This window comes from Bos taurus, chromosome 13 (assembly GCF_002263795.3).
Source record: "Bos taurus isolate L1 Dominette 01449 registration number 42190680 breed Hereford chromosome 13, ARS-UCD2.0, whole genome shotgun sequence".
Taxonomy (NCBI): domain Eukaryota; kingdom Metazoa; phylum Chordata; class Mammalia; order Artiodactyla; family Bovidae; genus Bos; species Bos taurus.
In genome coordinates this window covers 2300774-2314367 of record NC_037340.1, presented here as the reverse complement: position 1 = coordinate 2314367, position 13594 = coordinate 2300774, and the positions used below count along the sequence as shown (strand labels likewise).

Below are 13594 nucleotides of genomic sequence, written 5' to 3'. Positions count from 1 at the left end.
GGACGGAGAAAGGAACAGAATGTCTCCATTTGTTCACCCTCTTGAGTAATTTACTATGCTTGTCAACTCCCCCTTCTGAGCAATTTATTTTTAACTAAAACCTAGGGGATTTCTGTATATGCAAACTGTTTCTTGGGTACAACAAAACATAAAATGATAAATACTGTTCATTTTAGGGAGAAGAACCACATCAGCACATCCATAAATAACCCATTCTCTAGCCTTCTCTTTGCCAGCATCAGAGCCCACCAGATTCTTGGACTAGAAATCCCAATCGTGTTTCACACTCCTTACTCTTCCTCGCCTTCTAAATCCACTGGGTTAGGAAATCTAATTGATTTCCACCCTGAACCTCTTCTCTGATGTCCTATGTGTCTAAATGACTGTTCAGCCAGTCATTCAATCCCACCTCTACTCTCTCAGACACAAGTAATCAGGCATAACCACTTTCCAGTCATATTCAGACTTTCCTCTTTTCCTGCTTAAAACACACACACACAGAACGGTTCACAGCACTTTCAAGATCTAGCGCCAACGCCTTTCTGGAGAGTAGAGCACTTCTAGGGGGACACTGCTCATCTCTGCAGCTGCGGCTCCAGCCTTCACCCTCCCCAACAGCAGCTGGACAAACCACCCCCTGCATCCCACAGCCGGGCCCCTGCCCAAGGATGGACCCTTCCCTCATCTCAGCTGTGCTTTGATCCACTGATGGACTCACCCAAACCAAAGGGGGCTTGCCCTCTGAGGCCTCCTCAGTCCCCCAGACCCACTGCTCAGGTGGTCTCCTGACCCCACAAGAGGCACAACCCACTACTTCCCTATCACAGCGTGACTGTCAGGAGAGCGGGGCTGAGGGTGGAATGACACCGAGGGCCGCACGCTGAGGGCCTGCAACGTCAAACCGAGATGCTGGGATGCACGTCAGCGGATGAAACAGTGACACGCCGCGTTTTTTGTTTTGTTTTACACGTCCAGTTCTAGCAGGGCCTGGCGTCAGAAGACAGCAGGATGAAGCCAATAACTGAGCTCATCATCTACCAGGCACATGTAGTATAGGTTCCTTAGGATAAAAATTCAGAAATGGAACTCCATGGAACTCATTTCCCTACTTCTCCTCCCCTTTCCCAATGTGAAATTTACTATATTTGGTTTTGTGATTGGCTGTAAATAATGGATACAAGTCTCTATTTCATGCACCATCAACTATCAACATTTCCTCCCACTGAGACTATAAAGCCTCCAGTTTTTCCTCTGACTCCAACCATTTCTACTTTCCAAGACCTATCTGTACCCTTACTTTGCACTGACAAAGGTAACAGATTTTTTTCATTCTGTTCTGTCAATAATAATTAAATATCATGTCTACTGTTAGGTTGACTCTAAGCATCAAAAGACTAATGAATGTGATTGTAACTGTTATTATCATTATCATGACTCTGTAAGTATCCATCATTGTAAACATAAGTAATAGGCTACAATTCCACCCTCTACATTTTGAGCCAGATATCCTGACTCCATGGGTACAATTCAGTTTAAACTATCCAAAACCTGAGAATGAGATAAAAATATGGCTATGTATTAATATCCATTACATATTTTACAGGAGCAATGTCTACAGGGCCTCTCCAAGGATGATTTATTTCTATAGAAGAATGTCCCCTTTTTTTGATGTGAACCATTTTCAAAGTCTTTATTGAATTTCTTACAGTATTGTCTCTGCTTTATGTATTGGTTCCTTAGCCGTGAGACGTGTAGGATCTTAGCTTCCCAACCAGGAAGCGGACCCATATCCCCTGCGTTGGAAGGCAAAGTCTTAACCACTGGTCCACCAGTTTAGTCCGGGAAATTTACTGTTCTCTAGGGCAGGGACATGGGCTTCCCAGGTAGGGCTAGTGGTAAAGAACCCACCTGCCAATGCAAAGACTTAAGAGACACCAGTTCAATCCCTGGGTGGGGAAGATCCCCAGAGAAGGAAATGGCAACCCACTCCAGGATTCTTGCCTGGAGAATCCCATGGACAGAAGAGCCTGGAGGGCCACAGTCCATGGGGTTGCAAAGAGTCGGACACGACTGAAGTGACAGCACAGCACAGGGCAGTGACTGGTTTAGCATCTGCCTGACAAAACACCTTGTCTCTCTTCCTCCGGTGCTCTCACAACGAGCTTTATCCTCCTGCTAGTGCCGTCACTGAAGACCTAAATCAATCTGCAAGTCGAAGTACACTCTGTGCGGGTGGTGCTTTTGGCCTTTTGAACATTACACTTGGACGACTCTGCGCTGCAGTAATGGACAGCCCAGGCGTGTAGGCTGCCTGGGCCTTGGGAGCGCCCCTGAGGCCTACAGCCCAGCTTCGGAGCTGCCTTGGAGACAGCCACATTCAGCCTGATCCACTCAGCCCTACTTCAGCTTCGACTGATCTGCCATTTCCATATTCCTCTGGGGTTGGCAACTGCCTTAACTGTTTCTGTTTTCCTAGCAGCGGTTGTGATGTCTGTGTGCAGGGGAGGCTATTGAGGGTTTCCGTGGGAGGAGCTAATAAACACCAAGGCTTAGCCAGAAAAGGCACTCCATCTGGGCAGCTTGCCTCAGACACAGAGTCCCAGGCGAGGAAAAAGGCAGCCCAACCCACTCTGGGATCTGGGGTGTGGGGACAGTGGCAGCTGAGGGGAGTCATCTAATAAGACATCTAAATCTCTGCTCCGGCTACCACTGAGAAGAAATGGCTGATGAAACTGTAGATTCCAATTAAGTGAACTGAGAGTTCCTTCTGCACGTTGGGAAAAGAGGATGGTATTTTAAAATCTGCCTGTAGTTTGAGTTGATTGTCTAGAAAATTGTGCTGTCCAATAAGATAGCCACCAGCCACATGTAGCTATGTAAATTTTAATTAACATTAAGATTAATAAACTCAGTTCCTCAGTCCCACTGGCCACATTTTTTTTTTCAAATGCCAAACTAAATTAATTTTGTTAAAAGAAACTGTTGCACTCTAAGAAAAATGAGTGCAGTCTAGATTTTGTGCTTGGGTTAGGAGGGAAAGGGGCTTCCCAGGTGGCTCAGTGGTAAAAAGTCCACCTGCCAAGCAGGAGACCCAGGGTCTTGAAGGTCCCCTGGAGAAGGAAATAGCAACCCACTCCAGTATTCTTGCCTGGAGAATTCCACGGACAGAGGAGCCTGGGGGGCTGCAGTCCATGGGATCGCAAAGAGTCGGACACAATTTAGCAACTAAATGACAGCCGCAAACAGGAGGGAAAAACCCTGAGATTACCAACCATGTATCACAATCCTCTTAACATGTGGTAAGAGCAGCCAGGGTACAGACCATGTCCATCATTGCAAATTTCTGCTGGTGACCACTTCTCGAGAAGGACAACAGACCACTTTGCTTTCAAGGGATAAACGTCTTCAAACTTTTGGTTTGTTTGTTTTAAGTACATCCATTCTCTTTCAAGATTATGCAAACGTGAGGTCTCACAAGAGTCTGGACGCAAGAGTTTGAGCTGGACCGGGAGCCACACTGCGCAGGGTGAGAAGGGACCAGAATTCCCCCTGTTCCTCCTGGGCTTGAGAGGGCATTTTTGTTGTTTTCATTTGGAGAGGAGGAATTTCATATGGGGAAAAAGGAAAAGGGTGAATTATGAATTAGAAAAGGATTCTGAGGGAGAGGTCAAAAAGTGAAAGAAAAATAACAACAACAGGTCTCTTGGAAGAGCGGGGTGAAAAAGAAGGTGGCACAGAGACAGCTGTCGGCCCGACTGAGATTTACTCCTCAGGATCTCCACTGTGTCCTGCTGAGTGCTGGAATTCGCCTCTGCTCCCACCAAACCTTTAATAAAAGGCCTGTTTCACACAGCGCCCTTGTTCCTGAGGTTTGGGAACATAATGTGTTTAGGGAGGGAGATAAACGGGAGCAGGGGGCAGCCCTGGGAAGAGAGTGACAAGGAAGCACTGGGAAGGGACCTCCCTGGCGGCCCAGCAGCTGAGGCCCCACACGCCCACTCAGAGACCGTGGGTTCTGGCCTTGTTTGCGGAAATGGGATCCCGCACGAAGCACAGCGCAGGCCAAAAAGTTAAAAAATGAAGTAGGTCAGATGCTATACTTAAGAGCAGTCACAATAAAAATAAAAGGCAGGCACTGAGGAGATGAGTATTTCGAGGATGCTGTAAGTACCAAGGACTTCTAGGAAAGGCTGGGGAGAGTTCTCATAGCCAGGAGACAGGGTCTTCCAGCTTTTAATAAGGACCCAGAAGGGAAGTTAGGAAGCCAGCGGAATCAGAAACACGAGGGCTGCACGCGCACTGCCGTTCCTCTCCTCTGCAAGAGAAACGGCTCTGAAGATTTTTGCATCACTTGTTGCATTACTTAGAAAACAAAACAGGTTTTGCATGTAAGTAATTTAAAAGTCAAGTAAAGTTAGATAAAGAGCTACTGAAGCGGCATGAGAATACAATCAGAGGCTACAACGCAGGCTGCAGTTTCTGAAATTTGGGGCTACCTCAAAAGAAATCCTTCAGCAGAAATAGTAAAATAATACTTAAATACAGTTGCACTGGTTACATTTCTTGTCAAAAGAATACATATTTTTAAAACAGTGTTTAGTGAGTATTTTTATTTTTTTAATCTGACCTAGTGAATGCTCACCCACTGATTTGAACACTTCCCTGCCTTCTTCAAACCAACACGTGGAACACAATTTAATGTTTACCCGATCCCTGGGGCCGTCATGATAACGTTAGCTGCCACATGGTGCTGAAGGCATTCAACACTTCCTTCACAAAAGGCCCCTTTGCTGTGGCGTTTGTGGCATAATCAGGTTGTGTTCTAATTCCTGTTCCTCCCACTTGCTGTCAGTTGTCATTTCTCACTGCTGTTCAGGCAAAAAACTGTAGAAACAAGCCTTATCTATTTATATTTTGTTGCCTTAAATATTTTAATGGCCGTGGCTCCAAAGAACCGACTCTTACAAGATAGGATAATACAGTTGACCCTTGAACAACATGGGATTTTAGGGGTGCCAACCTCAGTTCAGTTCAGTTCAGTTCAGTCAGTCAGTCGTGTCCGACTCTTTGCGAATCGCAGCACGCCAGGCTTCCCTGACCATCACCAACTCCCGGAGTTCACTCAGACTCACGTCCATCGAGTCAGTGATGCCATCCAACCATCTCATCCTCTGTCGTCGCCTTCTCCTCCTGCTCCCAATCCCACCCAGCATCAGAGTCTTTTCCAATGAGTCAACTCTTTGCATGAGGTGGCCAAAGTACTGGAGTTTCAGCTTTAGCATCATTACTTCCAAAGAAATGCCAAGGCTGATCTCCTTTAGAATGGACTGGTTGGATCTCCTTGCAGTCCAAGGGACTCTTAAGGGTCTTCTCCAATACCACAGTTCAAAAGCATCAATTCTTTGGCACTCAGTCTTCTTCACAGTCCAACTCTCATATCCATACACGACCACAGGAAAAACCATAGCCTTGACTAGACGGACCTTTGTTGGCAAAGTAATGTCTCTGCTTTTCAATATGCTATCTAGGAGGGCAATCAAAAATCTGACTATAACTTTACGGTCAGGCCTCCATATCCGTTGTTTCCACAGATTCAGCCCTCTGAGGACTGCAAGCTTCTAAGGTAGGCATTTGAGCTTCCCCGGTGGCCCAGTGGGAAACAATCCAATGCAGGAGATGCAAGAGATGTGGGTTTGATCCCTGGGTAGGGAAGATTCCCTGGAGAAGGAAATGGCAACCCACTCCAGGACTATTGCCCGGGAAAGCCCATGGACAGGGGAGCCTGGCAGGCTACAGCCCACGGGGTTGCGAAGAGTTGGACACAACTTAGAACTAAACAACAACAACAAAAAATGGTAGGTATTTATTGGGAAAAAAATCTGTGTAAAAGTGTACCGTGAAATTGTTCATGTTCAAACCTATGTTGTTCAAGGCTCAACTGTAATAAGCAAAGCTGGCTACAGTCTGTTTGAAACACTCTTTGGCTTTCTGACTTTAATAAAGGGAAACCTCACTAAAACGGAGTTGGGAGGCCAGGAGGGGGAGCTCTCACAAGCGACCACTGCATGTAACTACATTTAACCTCTTTGAAATGACCTTCTCTGAGGAACTGAAAGCCAGGAAGTCTTTTTTAATTATCTTCTGGATTTCCAGAGCCTGGGAAACTGCCTCAGAATTATCAGTTACAGAGAAGAATCATCACTGGAGAGAACCATCAAATGAATACAGGCCCCCCAAAGGAAAAGATGTTACATGGCCTCTCCCACAAGAAGTCAACCAGCCCAGCAGATCACCCATGAGCGGCAGCCACTCTGCCCCGCCCCTCACTTTTCTCCAGTGGATTTTTATTCAAAACAACCCTTCCCAACTTCCTTTTTCTCTCAACAATACTGTTGCCCTCCTTCATTAGCTGGACTTGTTAATGGCTTTTTTTTTTTCCAGTCTTTATTGAATTTGTTACAATATTTCTTCCACTTTATGTTTCCTGGACTTTTGGCCACGTGGCATGTAGGACTGTAGTTTCCTGACCAGGGAGAGAACCAGTACCCGCTACCTTGGAAGGCAAAGTCTGAACCACTGAACCACCAGGGAAGGTCCCTTGTCAATGGCTTTTACTATAGCGTGTTTGTCTCAAATTGCAATTCCTCTGCTATTCCTAAATAAACACATTTTTGCTGGTAAAGTAACTTTTATTTTTAAGGTCAACACCAATTTTATACGTTTCATGAAGAGATATATTTAAGAAGCTAAATTTTTTTTTACTTCTCATCCTAGTAAAATAGCACTAAAGAAAGTTGAAAGCTTAATGAGATTGTATTTAATACTTGTTATGATCTCTTTTCTTCTAGCTTTATCTCATTTTCAGAGGAACCTGGAAGAAAGCAAATGCCTTTAGAAAGTCATCAGTATTTTCTAAATATAAGTGAGTTGTGATGATTGATAACTAAAACCAAAAAACCATCATGAGAAATAAAAATGATAGGATGATGATAAACTTCCAGTTTATCAAATCACATTACAATTTACCCCAAAAAAGTACTTTTTCTTTAATAGGTTTCTGCTTATATGACAACAAAAGAAACTCTCAGCCAGTGACTACATTTAATCTCTACAAAATGACCTTATCTGAGGAACTGAAAGCCAGGAAGTATTTTTAAATTATCCTATAGATTTTCAGAGCCTGGGAAACTGTCTCAGAAAACTGCAAATCTTTCGGGGCACTCTAGCAGATTCAGGGAGAGATGTCTCTTGTCAGCTCACAATGAAGGGCAATTGTGATCATCGTGGTGGCACGGGGACTCAGTCTAGACCCGGTGGACCTGGGAGAAAGCTTGGAAATGCATCCAAGCTAGTCTTGGCTTTCTTTGCCAAGGTGTGAGAAGTGGACGAAAGTAGGCAAGTGAATTTACTTTGTGGGCTTCCCTCATAGCTTAGTTAGAAAGGATCCGCCTCCAAAGCAGGACACCCCGGTTCAATTCCTAGGTCGGGAAGATCCGCTGGAGAAGGGATAGGCTACCCACTCCAGTATTCTTGGGCTTCCCTGGTGGCTCAGCTGATAAAGAATCCACCTGCAAAGCAGGAAACCTGGGTTCGATCCCTGGGTTGGGAAGATCCCCTGGAGAAGGGAAAGGCTACTCACTCCAGTATTCTGGCCTAGAGAACTCCATGGACTATACAGTCCATGGGGTCGCAAAGAGTCAGACAAAACTGAGCAATTTTCACTTCTTCACTTCAGGTTTGAACTATATCAAATTGTTGATACTGATCACTTTTAACCTAAAAGATGAAAATGTAACATGATTTAGCCTAATATGTTGAATGTGTTGAAGTACAGATTTTCATATGGATCTCAGGAATTACTATGTCCTCTCACCTTTTCAATTATCAAGAAAATGTACAAACTATAATAAAACCAGACTGGGTTGGGATCAATTACATCTAAAATCCCTTTTGACATTAGATATTAGATATCTAATATAGATATACAGTGAATCTGGCAGTTGCAGGCATTCTGCTAGTCCCTGGAGAGAAAAAGATAAGCAAAATATGGCCCTTGACCTCAAGAAACTCAGGGTATACTACGAGAGATGAAAAAATTAAATAAAAAGGTGAGTACAGTGTAATATGTGCAAGGGTATATTAGAGGTAGCACAGCTGCTAAGTCACTTCAGTCGTGTCCGACTCTGCACGACCCCATAGACGGAAGCCCACCAGGCCCCCCATCCCTGGGATTCTCCAGGCAAGAACACTGGAGTGGGTTGCCATTTCCTTCTCCAATGCATGAAAGTGAAAAGTGAAAGTGAAGTCACCCAGTCGTGTCTGACCCTCAGCGACCCCATGGACTGCAGCCCACCAGGCTCCTCCATCCATGGGATTTTCCAGGCAAGAGTACTGGAGTGGGGTGCCATTGCCTTCTCCAAGAGGTAGCACAGAGGAATGATCAATTCTTATTGAATGGGTCAAGGAAGATATTAAAGAATAAAGATTTCTCATTTGGGTTCTAAAGGATGAATAGGAATTTGCCAGTGAAACAAGGAGGGATAAGTGCATTTCAGGAAAAGGCAGCAGTATATACAAAGCATGAAATAGAATAGTTCATTGGGGAAATTGTAAGTGTATTGTTAATGTTCAAACCAAGAATGTGCATAGAAAACTAGTGGGGAACAAGATTGGAGAATTAGGTAAGAGTCAAATTATGGAAGGCCTTTTATTTCATTCTGATGCATTTCCTTCATCCTATAATACAACAGAAAGTCATGGAAGCATTTTAAATAGAGGAAGAAGAGGTTCTGATTTACATTTTCAAAAGATTACTCTATGTCGATGGAAGAGGAAAAAAAAAAGAGAGAGAGAGCGTAGAAAAAGACTAGAAAAAAACTACCAAGGAGTTAAGAGTGGTTGCCTCCAGGTGGTAGAAAACTGTTTTCTGTTTCTTCTTATAGCAGAATGTGGTTTTCTGTTCTTACAGAGAAGCAGTAAAGCTTCAGTCATATAAGTAACTGTCACCCTAAAACGCCGATTCACTACAGAGAACACTGACCACATTTGAGTCCATCCTTTTCTTTCCTCAATTTTGTTTACACAAAGCAATTATGGTGCAAACCAAGAAAGCATCATGCTACACGCTATGGAAAAGCCAAGTCAACTAATCACTGAGTCGTGTCAGCCCATAGACCTCAGGAGAAAAGCCTGATGATGTGAAGCTCTGGGAAGCCACATATCATATATTCCATAGATTTTGAAATGAACCAATTCTGACTCTACATGAAGTCTGAGCAGGTTTTGCATCTTACTTCACCGTAGAGGCAACAGAGTTTCATCACATACCCCTCCCAAAGTCACTTCAAAGTCAAGTAAAATCTAAGAAAAACAACATATTAACAATGCAAAGGGGCTGAATAGACTGGGGAACCCAAGCCCCTGGTTTCTAGAAAATCTGGAGCCACCGCCTCCTTGCAAGGGCACAAGCAATAAATGGTAGAAGCAGAAGTACGCAAAGCTTCGGTTAACTTGGTCTGTATAAATGAGACGAGCAAAGCAAGTGACCAGCACAAAGTCTGATCGCTATTACATGTATGACAAATAGAAAGTTTTATGAGGAAAGAATGCCTAAAGCACTTGATTAAGCAAAAACTATGACTCCATGAAACCCATCTGTGAAATAAGCATAATTGTGGCAATGACCTAATAAGGTCATTGTAAGGAGTTGAACAAATACTACACAGGAAGTGCTTAGAAAGTTTTCTGGCACACATTGAGCACACGATAATTTATACTGTCATCATCCTTATTATAGCTGGCGCAGAGACAGTGCTCAATAAATTATACTATTATTATCATTATTATTATCTCGTAACTTTGACTCTTTCCAACTATTCCAACTCATAAATCTCCAAGATGTTCTTACTTATGTCAAATACTATTTACTCAATACTGTAATTAAATTAAAATGAAAAAATCATGTTTTGGGAGAAAAGATTAATAACACTCCCTTACCTCTTCATATCTGTCAAAAACTGCTCCTTCTTGCAAAAAGGAAGGAACTTCCTTCTGCCAATTAAATTCATAAGGTTTGGCCATGATTAGAGTCAAGACCTGAAAATGAAAAATATATAATGAGTGTACACAATTAAAAAAACAAGTGCAGACCAAAGGTTAATCACTTGATATTTATGTGTTTGCAAAAGCTTTGCTTCATACACATAGACTAAGTCCATTAACTGACTTTTGGTTTTTTTTCCCTTCTTCTCTTCATCTGACCCTGAATCACCTTGTCCTGGTTGCTACACCTAAAGAAATAACATGAAGAAATAACAGAGGTGATCATTTGGAAGGCTTCCCCTTTCTCTTCAAATCCTATAAAGTAATTTTATACATAAAATCTGAAGTCTTTGGATGAAACACACACACACACACACACACACACACACACACACACACACAGCTAAACTTATACATAGGATAGGTAGGGTGCAAAGAGTAAGTGGTTCTATAAGCCTGCATTAGACTGTTTTTCCCTCCTTCCTGTTATCTTGTATCTGCTTTCTTTATAAAGGGGGCTCATATTTCTTTATTCTATTTTTTCCCTCTTACTATTTGCGAGTTTTATTTTTCATTTTAAATTTTCTATTAGGAAAATTCTTAAATTTTTAACACTCATACATCTTCTATTCTGCCAATATTTGGAATTTAAAATATCCCACACCCTAAAATGTTTTTTATTTCCCTTCATTCCATATTTCCTTCCCTCCTGCTACTGCTGCTGCTAAGTCGCTTCAGTCGTGTCTGACTCTGAGACCCCATGGACGGCAGCCCACCAGGCTCCGCCATCCCTGGGATTCTCCAGGCAAGAACACCGGGGTGGGTTGCCATTTCCTTCTCCAATGCATGAAAGTGAAAAGGGAAAGTGAAGTCACTCAGTCGTGTCTGACTCTTCGCGCCCCCATGGACTGCAGCCCACCAGGCTCCTCCATCCATGGGATTTTCCAGGCAAGAGTACTGGAGTAGGGTGCCATTCCTTCCCTCCAGCACTTACTATATAGATATAATCCTAGATTTTAATGCTAGATCATAACTTCCTTATCGTTTTCTTTTCTTTTTCTTTTCTTTTGGGAAAAATGGAAACAGAAAGTTCAAAGACCACCTGATAGAAGCACTTAAAGAAAAGCCACCAGAAGGATGGGAATAATTGAAGTGACAGTACAAGAACATTTCTGAAATCTGACATTTGTGTCCTCAATATGAAAAAAATCAAGTGATGCAGGTGGTATAAATGGTAGTGGAACATACACACAACTAAATGTATCTTGAGGTGAAACTAATCGTTAAAGATTTAATGTATTATATATTCTGTCAAGAAGGGAAAAAAAAACTTAGAAATAGGAGATATGGGAAATAAGATATTGGAAGGAAGAAAGAACGAAGAAAGTTTTAAAAAAGAGACAGTTTACTCTTAAGTTTTATATCTTTTACAAAAAGAAGAAATGAAAGTACAAGAAAAAGATAAGGCAATTACAATGTAGTATCCAAATCTCAGATTACATTGATACAAGAGGTGCTGGGGGGAAGAAAATATGGAACAAAGGGCAAAAAAAGCATTTTAGGGTGTGGATATAGGTAATTAAAATTCTAAATATTGGCAGAAAAATAGATCAATTATGAGTGTTAAAAATTTAAGAATTTTCTTCACAGAAAATATAAATGCAAAGTATAACTTCTAAGTTAATAAGAGGAAAAAACAGAACAAAGAAATGTGAGCCTCCATTAAAAAGATAAAAGATGTGGGAAAATAAGGGGAAAAAAGAAGAACACACAATAACCAGGAAACACAAAGTAAAATTATAATACATTACTAATTCTAATAAATATGAATTTTCTAAATTCATTTATAAAAGAAAGAGCCTTTCAAATTAGGAAGCATTATAGTTGTTTACCAGAAATATTTATAAAATGAAAGCTATATAGGAAGTTTAAAAATGAAGATATAACAGACACAGGTTAGGAAGGAAGCAGGTATAAAAATAATATTAGACAAAATACACTTCAAGGAAAAAAGAAAGAGATAATGAGAAGTCACATGAAGAGAAGGGGTGATAAAAATTATTTAAAAGTGATTAATATTTAACATGCGACCACAGAGCAACAAAATATCTATTGAAAAACTGAAAATACAAAGAATAAATGGCAAAGTCACAAACAGATAACAATTCTCAGAAATTAATGGAAGACTATTGAGGATCTTATTATCACACATAGAAATTTAACGAAACAACTTAAATAACTCAGTCAGTCAGTCAGTTCAGTCGCTCAGTCGGGTCCGACTATTCGTGACCCCATGGACTGCAGCACGCCAGGCCTCCCTGTCCATCACCAAACTCCTGGAGTCCACCCAAACTCATTTCCATTGAGTTGGTGATGCCATCCAACTGTCTCACCCTCTGTCATCCCCGTTTTCTCCCGCCTTCAATCTTTTCCAGCATCAAGATCTTTTCCAATGCATCAGTTCTTCGCATCAGGTGGCCAAAGTATTGGAGCTTCAGCTTCAGCATCAGTTCTTCCAATGAACATCCATGACTGATATCCTTTAGGATGGACTGGTTGGATCTCCCTGCAGTCTCAGGGACTCTCAAGAGCCTTCTCCAACACCATAGTTCAAAAGCATCAATTCTTTGGCACTCAGCTTTCTTTATAGTACAACTCTCACATCCATACATGACTACTAGAAAAACCATAGCATTGACTAGACGGACCTTTGTTGGCAAAGTAATGTCTCTGCTTTTTTAATATGCTGTCTAGGTTGATCAGAGCTTTCCTTCCAAGGAGCAACTGTCTTTTAATTTCATGGCTGCATATACCATCTGCAGTGATTTTGGAGGCCCCCAAAATAAAGTCTTTCATTGTTTCCACTGTTTCCCCATCTATTTGCCAGGAAGTGATGGGACTGGATGCCATGATCTTAGTTTTCTAAATGTTAAGTTTTAAGCGAACTTTTTCACTCTCCTATTTCACTTTCATCAAGAGGCTCTTTAGTTCTTCACTTTCTGCCATAGGGGTGGTATCATCTGCATATCTGAGGTTACTGATATTTCTCCTAGAAATCTTGATTCCAGCTTGTGCTTCCTCCAGCCCAGCATTTCTCTTGATGCATTCTGCATATAAGTTATATAAGCAGGGTGACAATATACAGCCTTGACGTACTCCTTTCCTGATTTGGAATCAGTCTGTTGTTCCATGTCTAGTTCTAACTGCTGCTTCTTGACCTGCATACAGATATCTCAGGAGGCAGGTCAAGTGGTCTGTTATTCCCATCACTTTAAGAATTCTGTGGATTTTTTAAGAAATGTGGATCACAGTTTGTTGTGATTCACACAGTCAAAGGCTTTGGCATAGTCAATAAAGCAGAGGTAGATGTTTTCTGGAACTCTCTTTCTTTTTTGATGATCCGACATGTGTTGGCAATTTGATCTCTGGTTTCTCTGCCTTTTCTAAATCCAACTTGAACATCTGGAATCTCAGGGGTCATATATTGTTGAAGCCTCGCTTGGAGAATTTTGAGCATTACTGCATTACTTTACTAACATGTGAAATGAGTGCA

The 13594-nt window shown here is 41.9% G+C and overlaps 1 protein-coding gene across 15 annotated transcripts in view; it reads right to left on the bottom strand.

Moving 5' to 3' along the window:
• The window catches only part of PLCB4 (phospholipase C beta 4), a 482400-nt gene that overhangs the window by 189137 nt on the left and 279669 nt on the right, over window positions 1–13594 (bottom strand). For 14 of the 15 annotated variants that reach the window (XM_025000312.2, XM_059892392.1, XM_025000311.2 and 11 more), the window contains one exon: window positions 9997–10095. In XM_025000312.2, coding sequence (XP_024856080.1) covers window positions 9997–10095 — 99 coding nt within the window. Of the gene's footprint in view, window positions 1–9996; window positions 10096–13594 lie in introns of those variants that run through there. The other variant, NM_001166510.2, reaches the window with a different exon arrangement.